General features: G+C 40.8%; 1 protein-coding gene across 1 annotated transcript in view; it reads left to right on the plus strand.

The window, feature by feature from the left end:
• Positions 1 to 16,849, plus strand: part of LOC142074753 (polyadenylate-binding protein-interacting protein 1-like) — a 36,270-nt gene extending 19,421 nt beyond the window's left edge. Inside the window, exons 5-11 of the mRNA XM_075135621.1 lie at positions 78 to 189; positions 1,496 to 1,621; positions 5,018 to 5,124; positions 5,806 to 5,923; positions 6,058 to 6,112; positions 7,279 to 7,372; positions 16,254 to 16,849. Coding sequence (XP_074991722.1) covers positions 78 to 189; positions 1,496 to 1,621; positions 5,018 to 5,124; positions 5,806 to 5,923; positions 6,058 to 6,112; positions 7,279 to 7,372; positions 16,254 to 16,347 — 706 coding nt within the window. The 3' untranslated portion in view covers positions 16,348 to 16,849. The remainder of the gene's footprint in view (positions 1 to 77; positions 190 to 1,495; positions 1,622 to 5,017; positions 5,125 to 5,805; positions 5,924 to 6,057; positions 6,113 to 7,278; positions 7,373 to 16,253) is intronic.
• Positions 16,850 to 16,880: the final 31 nt, after the last annotated feature.

Raw genomic sequence — 16,880 nt, forward strand, 5'->3', positions numbered from 1 at the left:
CATTCTATTAAATAAGTAGCATGTTACGTATGTTGGGATGTCTACAGATTATATGATTTTTGTTTTAATGTTTTCAGGTGTCGAACAGAGTATGAAAACAGAGATGAAGCTGCCAAAGGAGATGAGGCTACTCGAAAACAATTTCATGCCTTTGTGTTGTTCTTAGCTGAACTTTACCTTAACCTAGAGGTAAGAAGAAATTTGCATGTCAGATGGTTCTTCATTAATTTTTGTTGTGTTTAGGTAAACACTAAAATGTAATATCATTTGAGGTGTGGTTTGTGGAGTTTTTTTTGTTTGTTTTAAAGGGAGAGGGGAATAAATTAAAAGAATTTTAGAACAGTTTCATTATAATGTGTGTCCAAGAAACAGATAAACAAAAAAGGACAAGATCATCAGAAGAGAAATGTATAAAGATAAAAAAAAAAAGTGTAAGAATTCATAAAAAGAACCAACCATAAACCGCCTTTGAAATGAAGCTTTTGGTATTTTCTTTTGTCTGGTAAAACCACCAGATTACTACACTTAACCAACATAGGAAATGTTACAACCTAGCAGAAGCAGATCAGGATCAATAACCCATGTAATTCAGTATTCAGCCACTAATAGGAGCTATTATCAAATGCTTGAGGAAGGCGTGGGAATCTTCAAAATGAGCAATTAAAAATGCAGACCTTTAAAGAGATTTCTTCTGAAGGTTGAGTCCTTGACTTATGCATGAAGCATGAAATCTTGTATTTAGATCAGTTTTTTGTATCCAATATGTACAAAAAAGTGTATGTACACATAAAAATTCTTTGACTCTTATACCTGTGAGTTCAGTAAGTTCACTAACTGCTGTAGTGTCCTTAAAAATATATTTTTGACTGGATTATTTCAAAGGTTTGACTTAAGCAGACACATAAAAATGTTCTGCTGGCATGAGGAAAGAAAACTCTGACTCTTCCATTTTTGTTCATAAGTGGGCCTTGAAATCTAATTTTCACTTGCTAGAAGTAAAAAGGAAGCTTTCTAAAGGGTTTGGGGGAGGGGGAGTTGCCCAGTTTGGTGGAGAATACTGTTTATTTTTAAACCATTTTCTATAATTTTTAAATGTATAAAGAGTGCCTTCTATAAGTAAGCTACTGTACAGCTGTAGAAAATGAATAAGGTAGGATGGGAAAGAGCATGGGATTCTGAGAATTTGGGATGATGTGGACCACTTGCCAGGCATTTTGCAGCTTTTCTTAGCAATTTATTAGCAAAGAAACAAAATGCTAGACAAGCATTGTTATGTATATGTCAGAATTGTAAGGATACTACTCAAAGTCTGTGTTCTAGAATAGTTACAGTATTTGGCATATTCTTCCAACTGAAAAGCTCAAATATGTTAATCCCAAACCAAATCATACAGCATTAGAGAGAGAAAATGTGACTAAATTAATTTCTAAAACTTAAGTCTTTAAAATGTGGTTTGTTTTTGTTTTTGGTTTTTTTTTTTAAATATATTTTGCAGATTAAAGGAACAAAGGGACAGGTAACGCGAGCAGAAATTCTTCAAGAAGGCCTTCGGGAATTACTAAATGTGCTCTTCTCTAATCCTGTGGATAATAATTTGATATGTGCAGTGAAACTGCTGAAGGTGAGACAGTAGTTTTAAAAGAAGAAAAAAAAAAAACCAGTTGTTTTTTTTTTTTAAATAAATCATCATAGTCCTGAATGAAAGAGGGAAGCTCATGAGCACTACTTGTTTATATAATTATATGTAGATCATAGTATATTTTAAATACAAATACTAAGATACTTTGGTTTTTTTCTTCTTGGGATTTTTTTCATCTGGGATAAGTAAAAATAGAGTACATGACAGCTGACAGTGGAAAGTGAGGAAAACGAGATATGATCATATATGGTTCCTGCTGGTGAACTGGTGGGGAAAAAAAAAAAATAAGGAAAAAAAAATCAAGTGAAAGCCTATTTCTTTGTGCCACAGGCTAGAATGGATTCCTGGGCCACAGATTCCAGGCTAACAGAGGTAGCCACATCACACGATTCCTTCTGTAGTTTGGTACTACAGTATGTGGTTAACAGCTGTAATTAAATGAAGTAATATGGAGAGGTTTCTAATTATGGGTAATTAGAAATTCAGAATTTATTAGGTAAAAGGAGGGGAGGGAGTGTTTCGTCTCTTAATCAGCATGAACATTATCAGAGTTAAGCAACTGTCTGTCATTCTTGGATGTCCAGCTCATATGCTTCCATGCCCTGCGAATGCTTTAACTGGATGCCTCAAAAAAGAAATGAGCAATGCATAAAGTCAGTGGGTTGTGCTTCTGGAACACATAAAGTGTAGGTGACTGTCTTATGAAAGTATTTCTTGTCAGAAAGATGAGAATTTTTGCATATCTAAGTGAAGTGCTTGAAGATTGGGAAGAGAAAGTGGAGAGGCTTTGGATAACGGGAAGAGTATTTTTTCAAAAAGCCCTACTAGACAAGGAAAGGTATGCAGGGAGCATTATGTTTCTTTTTGAGACAATGGATGTACCTTTGTACCTTTGGGAGCAGTGGAGGAAACAAAACTGCAAATGAGGAAATATTTATGGGGTTTTATGCATTACATCATTAGTGGAGCAAGCTGTACTTTTTTTTTTCTTAGTACCATTATGAAATTGAGCAAACAAAAGTAACGTACTACTCTAAAAGTAAAATGCAAGGCCATTTGCGTACATATAAGAGCAGTAGAACTGAAGCCAAGGTGCAAAGGAGTAAGCAATCCCTTTAGCTCTCCTTTTGCCACTTCTGGTGTGGGAGAAAACTGTAACCAACTTGAATGAATTGTGGGGTTTTGGGTATGTTCTCTGTTCTGAAGGACACTCAGCAGTTAGGGTTTATCACTTGAGGGTTTGGTGTTTGTTTTGTGGTTTTTTGGTTTTTTTTGTTTTGGTTTGGTTTTTTTGCAGCAAAAGGTTCTTTATATCAGTTATTTCCTACTGTATTGTCTGCATCATTACTACTGTAGAAATATATTTCTCTTTCATGATGAAGACAAGCCTCTTTGCTTTTAAGTTTTACTTAGAGGAAAAAAAATAGTTAGGCTCTATACAGGGAGAAACTTTTATTTTCACAAGCCATGGTTATACTCATAGTTGGGAAAACAGTTTATTTTAGGAATGACGGTCAAAAGCTAAACAGTATTTTTGTGGAGTTTTGTTTCTGTTTTTTGTGGTTGGTCAGTTTGTTTTTCCTCATTCTTCCCCCTTCCTCCCACTCTATAATTTTTTCCAGACTCTTCTATCTTAAATTCCAATTCTGGGAGCTTCTTTTGATATGGTGAATAGGGAAGAGAGGTTTTACATCCTCCAATTTAAACCCTTGAAATGAAGTTTGGATGTTTAAGTAGGTTGCTTCATAGCAAGTGTGAGGTTGTGTTCAAGGAGCATATTCACTCCTGCAGTCAATCCTTATGTTGAAAGTGCTTCCCTGAGGCAAGGCCCACTGAAGGACCTTTCAAAAAGACAGTACACAAATTGGGAAGCTTTCCAGTGCTGCTGTGTTTTCTGATTGTTCTCCAAAGAAGATGGAGGGCTCACTGTTTCTGTGAATATTCACAGAAATATTTATTTGGCTTTGTCTGTTCCAGAATAAAAGACAGTATTGTGGGGTTTTTTGTTTTGTTTTTGTTTTGGTGTGGTGTGGGGTTTATTTTGTTAGGTTGTTTTTTTTGTTTGTTTGGTTGTTTTTTTTTAATACAAGCATCTTCTGATGTCTCAAAGTATCTACAAATGTTGGAGTGTATCTGTAGCTAGACTGGGCTACCTCATGAAACCTTGCTTTCACTACTGAAGCAATAAATGTTTCCTGTTGTCCTTTCCATTTAATATAGCGATAGATACAGGTTTTTCACCTGTTTGCTTTGCAATATATTTATTTTTAATTAAACCTTCTTGGTGCTGTTACCTAATTACCTAGGATCAAGGCCAGGACTGCAGTAGAAAACTGGGAATGCGAAACAAGTGCTGACCAAGATGCTTGCTTTATCTCTGCATTTTATTCCTTTGTATCATCAGATGCCATTCCAAGCATTTTTGGATCATGTAATATTTATGCTGAGTAGATCAGGAATTGCTATTAACTTCAACCATAGTGGCAAACTAATTTTTCCTGGTTTAACTCTTATCCCCTACTGTGCAATTATTGGGCAATGAAGTACCTATTCTTAACAGAAAAGGCTTTCATCCACAGCAGTTCTAGACTGTCTGCTGCTAAAGTTCTCAGCAGCAGCTTCAGTCTCACAGATTTTATGTATTGAAACTCAGGCTGACTTGGTCAGATAATTCTTGGCTCCTCTTATATATACCCAGATGAAATTCTCTGGCATGTCTGATGCTAGGTATGTTGACTGAAGTCTTTCTAAAGCTTACTAACCTATTGTTATTCTCAGGTAAGCCTGTGGCATCATCTGCAAAAATATGGTCTCTTTTTTCATAGCATGTACTTAAAGCAATTAAGATCGGACAAATGCTGTTAGTCCTTTCAAACAGGATTCAGAATGTTGCAATATTTCTGTGTCGACGTGACCCAAGTTAACAGTATGGTCAAATGCAATCTCCATGTCCCACTGATGTGCAACTTCAGAAAGATGAAGTGTAACGATTTTTCACAAGAAATTGCTGCAATATTAAAATTGTTACATGTATGCATTTTGTTGTAATGTGACTGCTTCACAGTGTAATTAAATTGCTGGAGAGTTGTTTCAAAATCATGTTTCAAGACTGAAAGGAGGGAAGTGGCTGTGAACTTCTAGGCAACATAAACATTGGACATAGAGTTACCATACTGTCTGTAGTCTAAAATAAACTATTTACAAGGTCTGTTAATCTATTTAGCAAAAAGATGTAGAAGATTGGGACCTTCAACCCTCAGGTAGTTGCACAATGCATCTAGATGTTATGGATTGTTACAGAATCTCTTCTGTTGACAGTTTCTTAAAGTTTTATAATTTGCTTAAAAAAAAAAAAAATTACTAATCCCTTGTCTTTAGTTGACAGGCTCAGTTTTGGAAGATGCCTGGAAAGAAAAAGGAAAGAATGATATGGAGGAAATGATTCAGAGAATTGAAAATGTCGTGTTGGATGCAAACTGTAGCAGGTGAGAAGATAAATTTATGTGCAGTGTTTTGTTTTTATATTAAACAGAACACCTTAAAAATCTTCAAGAATAATGAACATGTCCAAAACATTACCTTAAAAACTTTCATTTACAAAAAGTAAGGTGATGTTTGGGTCACTTCCCATGTAACAAAAAGTAATGTTCAATTGGGGGAGGTGTGTGTGTTTCATTTTTGGTTTTGTTTTGTTTTTTATCTTTTACTAGAGATGCACATTCCACTTAATGAGATTTTTGGTTGGGTTTTTTTTTTGTTTGTGATTTGTTTTGTTTTATTTTAAACCTTTAGGTGTTGAAATCTCCCTTAAGTGCTTTAGGCTCTAAAAGCATGTATAAATACAAAAATACAATAGTGGCGATATCTCATAGTTTATAATTTTAAATCTGAATTTAACAGCATTAAATATAGTATACAAATCACTATAAATGTAAGGGCAAAATGGAATATGCTTTTTTTTTTTCTGGAGAACGTACCTTTTTGGCAGGTTCTTACTACAGGCTGGAAAAGAATGAGTGGTTGGCTAAATTCTCTGCAGACTGGACCAAATTTTGTCCTTTTTGGAGCTTTTTTTGAGATTTAGCTATCTAGTATATGCAAGATATAGCCCAATTATTGCTTAGCACAAAACATTCTAACTGCTGTGGTGCTTCTGTTTATTTCAGAGATGTGAAACATCTGCTTCTGAAACTAGTAGAACTACGATCAAGTAACTGGGGTAGAGTTCATGGAATTTCTCCACATACAGAAGCTACCCCTGAAAATGACCCAAACTATTTTATGGTAAGAATGTACTGACACTTCAGTTCCTTAATTTAATGTGAATTTAACTTGATTCATAGACAATCACATTGCTGAAAGCTACAAACAGCTGTCTCTCTGAATGCATATAACTTACTGTATAACTTTATTCTTAGAATGAACCAACATTTTACACTTCTGATGGTGTTCCTTTCACTGCAGCAGATCCAGGTATGTCACAAGCTTAGTATACCTGTCTTCTCAATCTTCTTTAAAAAGTTTGTTGTGGTTTAACCCGGCAGGTGGCCAAACACCACACAGCTGCTCACTCATTCCCCCCCCACCCAGTGGGATTGGGGAGAGAATCAGGGAAAAAAAAAAAGTAAAATTCGTGGATTGAGATAAAGACAGTTTAATAGAACAGAAAAGGAAGGGAAAATAATGATGATGATGGAATATACAAAACAAGTGATGCACAATACAATTGCTCACCACCTGCCATGCCGACCAATGCCCAGCCAGTCCCCGAGCAGCGATCGCTGTTCCTCAGCCAACTCCCCCCAGCTTATATACTGAGCATGACGTCATATGGTATGGAATACCCCGTTGGCCAGTTTAGGTTAGCCGTCCTGGCTATGCTCCCTCCCAGCTTCTTGTGCACCTGGCAGAGCATGGGAAGCTGAGAAATCCTTGACTAACGTAAGCACTACTTAGCAACAACTCAAACATCAGTGTGTTATCAACATTATTCTCATACTAAATCCAAAACACAGCACTATACCAGCTACTAGGAAGAAAATGAACTCTATCCCAGCTGAAACCAGGACAAGTTGTAATTAAGTTTGTCCTGTTGAAGTACATAAAAAGTTGTTCTTAAAATATCTGAAACTCATACAACTTAAAAGACAAAATTATGTCTGAATTCCTGGCTTTGTGTAACACATGCCTTATTCTGTTTTAAAAGAAGGTAAATGTTTGAAATGGAGAATGTGCATTTGAGTTCATATATTTCAGAAGAATTTGTGCTATAGTCCTCAGCACTTGGTCTCTCCAGGAAGCCAGAAATCTTCAAGTCGTCTTTTGTTTGTCCATTGTTAGTAGCAAAAGGGTTTGTTTCTTCCTTGGTTTCTTTGTTTTTTATAATCTGAGCGCAACATGGCATGACATCATTTGAGGTAAAGACATCTGTGACTACCTTTACAGTTCTCTGGGTAGATAGGTATCATTCTTAGAGGTTGATTGATGTCCTGAGAAAACACTGTAGCAGGAGTTTTTTCTATAATATGTTTCATGCCGTTTATGGCTTCATTAAATAGGCTATTGTCAAACTGTATAGATGTATGTTAATTTAGAGGACTAGTCTTATATACTACTTGGTCTCATTTTTACTATGCCAGATTACCAAGAAAAATATCAAGAGCTGCTTGAAAGAGAGGATTTGTTTCCAGATTATGAAGAAAATGGAACAGACTTATCAGGACCTGGAGATCCGTATGTTTTCTTTTTGAGTGATAGTGGGTTTTTGGTTTTTTGGGTTTGTTTTGTGTTTTTTTTTTTTTTTTTTTTTTTTTTTTTTAACACTAGTTATTTTTACTGCAGACTTAGGAATCCAATCTTGACAAAAATGAAACTAAATAATATAATTATTATTTAGCCCTACAATGGAAGTTATGTATTTGTTCAGGTGTAAGTTGGTTTGTAATCACACAAGTTTGAAACAAATTTTATATTTATCCAACTGAGTAGGACAATTAAATTTCAGATATTTTTGCACATGTACAAACATACTCTCTTCTGCATTTTAAAAACTAAATTTGCAAACAAAATGAAGCACCAGACCTTCAAGTGTTGGTAGTGAGGCAACCTGAATTCATTTGACTGATGCGCATACACATCCTAGCTAGAGATAATTACAAAATTTTCAGTGTTTTTCAGTGTCTTTCAAAGGGAGGAGGAGGTTAAGTTTCTCTCCTCAGGATAAGTAGTATTCTCTCAATTAAATGGCTATTCAGTATTCCTGTAGAACAAGAAAAGCAACCTAATGGCAAAAGGGGAAGCAATAGATGGGAATATAGTCTGACTTTCTGACACCAGTTTATAAGAATTTTATAGGAAATCAGTAAAAGAAATACAGTCTAAAATAAATTGCTCTGAGCTTTGTACTCATCTGGTTGAAGGAGGACTTTCAGATCATGATTTGATACCCAAAAACATTTTCATTGTTGTGTTTATGTGTGTTAAGAGTGCTGGTCTGGATCGATATTTTTGTTAGTAAATTAGAAAACTTTTAGATGGCACCTAGCTGAGGGGAGTTGCAGGAACTTTGGAAGATAAATTAGAGATGTCATCAGAAATCAACAAGCTCATACTGTGGAAAAAACTACCCTCATGAACTGCTGTGCTTAGAGCAAATTAAATGCAAAATAGAGACAGACAGCAGTTAAACACAGCAAATTTGAAGAGTGATATGTGGAAGACTGAGTCAACCTTCATGCAAGGTGACTGTGGAACCTTCTTTGTTGAAGGCTTAAGAAAAACTTAGACAAATCTATCCTGATCCTCTGTCAGCTATTTCTCATGACTGACATCAGGGAGAAGGGTTCTATGTTGAGTTCCTTCTCAAGTCTACACTTCTACAGGAAAGGAGGAACAAATAAAATAAATGTAGACCGCTTCTTTAATGCGCAATGCTCAAGAAAAAATACTTTCCTTATTATACGTTTCTGTGGCACTTACTGTGGTAGACCACATCCACAGCCTTTCCCTCATCCGCTAGGCAGGTCACCTGGTCATACAAGGAGATCAGGTTGGCCAAGCAGGACCTGCCTTTCATGAGAAAACAAGGAACATTCAAGCTACTTCCCAATAACTGTGAGGAGAAAGCAAGCTGTTAAGTGATTCCCATCACTTCCCAGCTTTACTTCCCAGCTTTATTTTGAAACTCTGTGTTAGTCTCTACTCTGCGCAATACTGATTATCATTAATGGGATCCAGTCTTTTCTCCGACCTAAATGAGACAGATCATTTCTGAAAGACTGGTTACCATGTAATAGAAGGTCATGTAATGCAGATGCAAAAGGGAGGTGAATTAAGGTTGCCTTCTTTCATATATCAACAAATAGGAATACAGGTTTTCTATTGTCGTGGTTTAACCTGGCAGGCAGCCAAATACCATGCAGCCGCTCACTCACTCCCCCCGCCCCCCCAGTGGGACGGGGAGAGAATCGGAAGGGTAGGAGTGAGAAAAACTCGTGGGTTGAGATAAAGACAGTTTAATAGAAGAGAAAAAAGGGAAAATAATGATAATAAATAATGATAGAATATACAAAATGAGTGATGCACAATGCAATTGCTCACCACCCGCGCTGACCGATAACCAAGTAGCGATCGGTACTTCCTGGATCACGCCTACCCTTCATATACTGAGCATGATGACACATGGTATGGAATACCCCATTGGCCAGCTGGGCTGGCTGTCCTGATTATGTTCCCTCCCATCTTGTGTACCTAGCTCAGTCAGTAGGCATGGGAGCTGTCCTTGGACTAGGAGGGCACTTAGCAACAACTGAAAACATCAGTGTGTTATCAACATTCTCCTCATACTAAATCCAAAACACAGCACTAGGAAGAAATTTAACCCTATCCCTGCCGAAACCAGGACAGTATCCACCCCTTATTCCATACCATTTACGTTATGCTTAGGTCTCACATTTTTCGATACCTTTCAATTAATCACGACTATCTTTTTTATATATATACATATCTAATACATATACATACATATATACATATAATACATATACATACATATATATACATAAATATATATAAATGTCCATTGAGTTCTTTTAGTCCACAACTTTGGGCTCCATCTGTCATAACAGTCTTTCAGGGCCAGAAAGATGGTGTGTGGTGTTGGGCTGTTGCATCCTGAAGCCAGTTCTCATTTCGGTACTGCTGCGCTCGTCCAGTTCTATCATCGTTGCACTTTGCTCGGTTTCATCGGAGTCAGTTCATTCTTCATTAATCTGGGTGATTTTCACTGCTATACCATTGATAGCAACCACAGAAATAATGATATACAATATCATATAACAATTGACATCATAAAATTCAGTTCATTGGCTATTTTCACCCAAAATCAAATCCCCTTGAGGTACACACCGGACTTGCCCATCCTTTCGCATCACCCACCAAGTGTACCCAGGTCCTTGAGCAAAAGCAATCCCACGGATGGGTTTTCCCTTGCCAGAGGCAGGAGTAACCCAGACTGTCTTCCCCAGCATATTTCTTATGTGCACGACAGGGACATATCTCCATCTACAGTACGTAAGAGTCTTGTTTGGGCAGGGCCAGCTCGATTAACAGACCCCCTAGTGTTGACTAACCAGGTGGCTTTTGCTAAATGTGTGTCCCAATGCTTGAATGTCCCACCGCCCATTGCCCTCAGTGTTGTCTTTAGCAGCCCGTTGTATCGTTCGATTTTCCCGGAGGCTGGTGCGTGGTAGGGGATGTGATAGACCCACTCAATGCCATGCTCTTTGGCCCAGGTGTCTAGGAGGGTGTTTCGGAAATGAGTCCCGTTGTCTGACTCAATTCTTTCTGGGGTGCCATGTCGCCATAGGACTTGCTTTTCAAGGCCCAGGATGGTGTTCCGGGCAGTGGCATGAGGCACAGGGTATGTTTCTAGCCAGCCGGTGGTTGCTTCCACCATGGTGAGCACATAGCGCTTGCCGTGCTGGGTTTGTGGGAGTGTGATATAATCAATCTGCCAGGCCTCCCCATATTTGTATTTCAACCATCGTCCCTCATACCAAAGAGGCTTTACTCTCTTGGCTTGTTTGATTGCAGCGCATCTTTCACATTCATGGATAACCTGTGCAATAGCGTCCATGGTCAAGTCCACCCCTCGATCACGAGCCCATCTATATGTTGCATCTCTTCCTTGATGGCCTGAGGCATCATGGGCCCACTGAGCTATAAATAATTCACCCTTATGTTGCCAGTCCAGATCCACCTGAGCCACTTCAATCTTAGCAGCCTGGTCCACCTGCTGGTTGTTTTGATGTTCTTCAGTGGCCCGACTCTTGGGTACGTGAGCATCTACGTGACGTACTTTTACAACCAGGTTCTCTACTCGGGCAGCAATATCTTGCCACAATGCGGCAGCCCAGATGGGTTTACCTCTGCGCTGCCAGTTGTTCTGCTTCCACTGCTGCAACCACCCCCACAGGGCATTTGCCACCATCCATGAGTCAGTATAGAGATAGAGTACTGGCCATTTTTCTCGTTCAGCAATGTCCAAGGCCAGCTGGATGGCTTTCACCTCTGCAAACTGGCTCGATTCACCTTCTCCTTCAGCAGTTTCTGCAACTTGGCGTATAGGACTCCATACAGCAGCTTTCCACCTCCGATGCTTTCCCACAAGGCGACAGGACCCATCAGTGAACAGGGCATATTGCTTCTCGTTTTCTGGTAGTTTGTTATACAGTGGGGCCTCTTCAGCACGTGTCACCTCCTCCTCTGGGGATATTCCAAAATCTTTGCCTTCTGGCCAGTTCGTGATCACCTCCAAGATTCCTGGGCGACTGGGGTTTCCTATTCGGGCCCGTTGTGTGATCAGTGCGACCCACTTACTCCACGTAGCATCGGTTGCATGATGTGTAGAGGGGACCCTCCCCTTGAACATCCAGCCCAGCACCGGCAGTCGGGGTGCCAGGAGGAGCTGTGCTTCAGTACCAACCACTTCTGAAGCAGCTCGAACCCCTTCATATGCTGCCAATATCTCCTTCTCAGTTGGAGTGTAGCGGGCCTCGGATCCTCTGTATCCCCAACTCCAGAATCCTAAGGGTCGACCTCGAGTCTCCCCTGGTGCTTTCTGCCAGAGGCTCCAGGTAGGGCCATTCTCCCCGGCTGCGGTGTAGAGCACATTCTTCACATCTTGTCCTGCCCGGACTGGCCCAAGGGCTACTGCATGAACTATCTCCTGTTTAATTTGTTCAAAGGCTTGTTGTTGCTCAGGGTCCCATCTGAAGTCGTTCTTCTTCCTGGTCACTTGATAGAGAGGGCTTACAATCAGACTGTAATCTGGAATATGCATTCTCCAAAAGCCCACAACGCCTAAGAAAGCTTGTGTTTCCCTTTTGCTAGTTGGTGGGGACATGGCTGTTTTTTTGTTCATCACATCCATTGGGATCTGACGACGTCCATCTTGCCATTTTATTCCTAAAAACTGGATCTCCTGTGCAGGTCCCTTGACCTTACTTTGTTTTATGGCAAAACCGGCTTTCAGAAGGATTTGAATTATTCTCTCCCCTTTCTCAAAAACTTCTTCTGCTGTGTTGCCCCACACGATGATGTCATCAATGTACTGCAGGTGTTCTGGAGCCTCACCCTGTTCCAGTGTGGTGTGAATTAGTCCATGGCAAATGGTAGGGCTGTGTTTCCACCCCTGGGGCAGTCAGTTCCAGGTGTACTGGACGCCCCTCCAAGTGAAAGCAAACTGTGGCCTGCACTCTGCCGCCAAAGGGATGGAGAAGAAGGCATTAGCGATGTCAATGGTGGCGTACCACTTGGCTGCCTTTGACTCCAGTTCGTATTGAAGTTCTAGCATGTCCGGCACGGCAGCACTCAGTGGCGGCGTGACTTCTTTCAGGCCACGATAGTCTACTGTTAGTCTCCACTCTCCATTAGACTTTCGCACTGGCCATATGGGACTGTTGAAGGGTGAGCGAGTCTTGCTGATCACTCCTTGGCTCTCCAGTCTACGAATCAGCTCATGGATAGGGATCAGGGAATCTCGGTTGGTGCGGTATTGTCGCCGATGCACTGTTGTGGTAGCGATTGGTACCTGTTGTTCTTCAACCCTCAACAACCCCACAACAGAAGGGTCCTCTGAGAGACCGGGCAAGGTGGACAGCTGTTTAATTTCCTCCGTCTCCAGGGCAGCTATACCAAAAGCCCACCGGTACCCTTTTGGGTCCTTAAAATACCCTCTCCTGAGGTAGTCTATGCCAAGGATGCACGGAGCCTCTGGGCCAGTCACAATGGGGTGCTTCTGCCTCTCATTCCCGGTCAGGCTCACTTCGGCCTCCAATACAGTTAACTCTTGGGATCCCCCTGTCACTCCAGAAATACAAATGGGTTCTGACCCTTCATAGCTTGATGGCATCAGGGTACACTGTGCACCGGTGTCTACTAGAGCCTTATATTCCTGTGGGTCTGATGTGCCAGGCTATCGAATGCACACAGTCCAATAAACCCGGTTGTCCCTTTCCTCCACCTGGCTGGAGGCAGGGCCCCTCTAGTTCTGGTCATAATATTTGCTTCTCACTTCTTGCAAACATGAGTCAAGAATTCCTTCATTACAGTCCAAAGTAAGATCAGCCCTTCTACTCTGTCTGGGGAACTGTTCACTGGAAACTGGACTGTCGTGAGACAGGGTTTTCCTGACAACTGGAGCAGCATTTTTCCTGGGAGAACCCCCTTGTGTGATTGTTTTTCCTTGCAACTCACGTACACGTGCCTCTAGGGTCAAGGTAGGTTTTCCATCCCACTGCCTCATGTCCTCTCTGTGGTCACGCAGGTAAAACCACAGGGTGCCCCGTGGTGTGTACTTTCGATATCCTCTCTCTTGAGGAGAAAAACGCTGACTCTTAATGGCTGAGATACTGGTCCGTACAGGTGGAGAATAGGACCTATCGTCTTTGAGTTGCTGGACCTCTCGGGATAGTTTCTCCACAGCCGAGACAAGGGAGGAGGAGATAGTTTCTTCGAAATCCCGAAGTCTGTTAACCGCCTCATCCACCGTTGGTTCTTCTTCCTCTTTCCAGCACAGTACTGCCAACAATCTGGCATACGATGCTGGTGCGCTCCATACCAACTTCCGCCACATGGGTCGCGTGCACTGGACGTCATCTGGATCTTTGGGCGTTTGGTTGTTGTCCAGGTCACTATAAACCACCTCCAGCACGCCTAGTTCTCTCAGGTACTGGATACCTCTCTCCATAGTGGTCCATTTGCCTAGGCGATATATAACATCTTCCTTGAAGGGATACCTTTCCTTCACGCCTGACAGCAGTCGCCTCCAGAGGCTGAGGACCTGTGTCCCTTTTCCGATTGCTTTGTCAATACCCGCTTCCCTAGCAAGGGATCCCAGCTGTTTGGCCTCCTTCCCCTCTAATTCCAGGCTACTGGCCCCATTATCCCAGCATCGGAGCAGCCAGGTAACAATATGCTCGCCTGGACGATGGCTGAAATCTTTCCGCATATCTCGCAGCTCACTCAGGGATAGGGATCGGGTGGTTTCTGTCTCGTTTATGAGTTCTTCCTCTTCCTCCTCCTCTCCTCGTGATGGCCCTGGTCTTTCATCATCCCTTTCTAAACGACCTGATCTCCGCTTCCAAGATTTCCTCTTCTGTACAGGGGCAACGGATACCAGCAAGGGTTGGTCCTCTGGTTCAGCTGTAGTGCCTGTTGCTGGGGTTTGGGTAGCTGCAGTGCTTGTCATGGGGGTTGGAGTAATTGTAGTGCCTGTTGCCGGAGCTTGAGTGGCTGCAGTGCTTGTCGCAGGGGTTGGAGAAGCTACGGTGACTGTTGCCGGGGTTTGAGTAGCCACAGGGGTTGTCATGGGGGTTGGAGTAGCCGCAGTGCCTGTCGTGGGGTTTTGAGTAGCCACCGTGTCTGTAGCTGCCCCCGAGACTCGCCGCTCTGCCCGCCCCGATGAGGCACCGCTGCTTGCCCTCCCTCTTTTCTTGTTCCTGAGGGTTGATCTCTGGACAGTATTCCTGAATAGTTGTTTAACCCTAAACAAGGCCTGAACCACATTCAGGAGACATAGCAATATGAACATGCTTGTTTGAACATCCCAAGGATATTCAAAATTCTCAGGGAATATTGTGGACATCTTTGTGAAGAGGATAGAAGAAAAAGGAGTTTCTGACGATATGGAAGGGAAGATGAACAAGTGGGAGAGAGTGTCCCATCCCGTCTCCCCCTGAAATTCATTCTCCGAGGAGAAGCAAGTGCAATTACCAATAATTTCTAAGAGGTGGTTCCCGAGGTACAGAAATGACGGCAGTGCCGAGTACAGATACCAGATTAGACTTACGACCAACGATTTTATCACCTCATAAAACAGCAACAAAATGATAAACTTGGCCCAGTTCCGAATAATGATAAACAGCACAAACGGGAACATATACTGCAAGCAAGGTATTACATGACCCAACATTGAGAGCCAGCTCCACAACGTTGACAGCCAATACATCAACATTGTGACCAATCAATATAATGGATGCTTATAACAATTTTGCCTTAACACACTTTGGTCAGATCTATCGTTATCTCAACCCTTCGAGCCCCACGTTGGGCGCCAAAAACGACTGTCGTGGTTTAACCTGGCAGGCAGCCAAATACCACGCAGCTGCTCACTCACTCCCCCCGCCCCCCAGTGGGACGGGGAGAGAATCGGAAGGGTAAGAGTGAGAAAAACTCGTGGGTTGAGATAAAGACAGTTTAATAGAACAGAAAAGGGAGAATAATGATAATAAATAATGATAGAATATACAAAATGAGTGATGCACAATGCAATTGCTCACCACCCGCGCTGACCGATAACCAAGTAGCGATTGGCACTTCCTGGATCACGCCTACCGTTCATATACTGAGCATGACGTCACATGGTATGGAATACCCCATTGGCCAGCTGGGCTGGCTGTCCTGATTATGTTCCCTCCCATCTTGTGTACCTAGCTCAGTCAGTAGGCACGGGAGCTGTCCTTGGACTAGGAGGGCACTTAGCAACAACTGAAAACATCGGTGTGTTATCAACATTCTCCTCATACTAAATGCAAAACACAGCACTAGGAAGAAATTTAACCCTATCCCAGCCAAAACCAGGACATCTATATAAATACATTTTTCTGACTAGTGTGCAACCAAGACAGTTGATGCAGTATTTGTACTAGGATGTTAACCAACCAAAATTATGCTAATATGATGTTAATTATGTTTTTTGTAAATACATCGGTGCAAATGCATTATTAAATTTTGGAAAGCTTGTATTGCATTATTGCATTTTTCTATCATCTTGGAAACTATTTCTGTCTTTTAACCTGTGGACAGCATAAGATGATCTAAAATGGTGACAAACACTAGCAATTTGTACATATCTCTGCTGCTTTGAGGTTTCTGTTTGTTTTCCTAGTACCCATAATTTTTTTCTTCTTTGTCCCCTTTTAGTAAATGTCATAGTTAACTACTATTTATAAAGCTCTGTTTTATTCTTGACATCTACATAAATATTTCACCTACTTACTGTTTCTGGAAATCTGTACATAAACTTAACATTTTTGGTGATTTTTTTTTTAAGGTATTTTGATGACCTTGATGACAAGATGGATCCAGAAATTGAAGAAGCATATGAAAAATTCTGTCTAGAATCAGAACATAAGAGAAAACAGTGAGATGTTACACATTAATGTTAGCTTATTAAACCAGTTTAGGTATGGTTAGAATACAGGGGGACACAAAACATTTGTACCAAAATAAGGAAGTTTAGTTTCTCCAAGTACTAAAGTTACACATTTTCCATTTTGTTAAACATAATCTGCCAAAAATTGTAAACTTATGCCCTGTAACTTAAAATGTTGTGTATATATCATAGTTTATTTTATGTACAGGTATATGAACAATGTTTTGGCTGCAATAAAATTGATTTTAAAAGTATCATAATGGAAATAAAAATTTATTGGGGAACTGCCCCATAAAATTTCCCTTGGTGGGGAAAAAGTGGAAGAATAATTTGATCTAAATTTAATTGTTTGCTTACTTGGTTTAGTATACATTAGGACTTATCCTTTTTACCATATACATGATCTGATATTTAATTTTTTTTTTAACTAAGGAGCATATGATCCAAATACGGATTATTTTTTTTTTCCTGTAGATCACAGTCATGAAATCATGAGAAGTGTTTTGTGAATGGTTTTGGTTTTTT

The sequence above is a fragment of the Calonectris borealis genome, chromosome W (assembly GCF_964195595.1).
Source record: "Calonectris borealis chromosome W, bCalBor7.hap1.2, whole genome shotgun sequence".
NCBI lineage: Eukaryota > Metazoa > Chordata > Aves > Procellariiformes > Procellariidae > Calonectris > Calonectris borealis.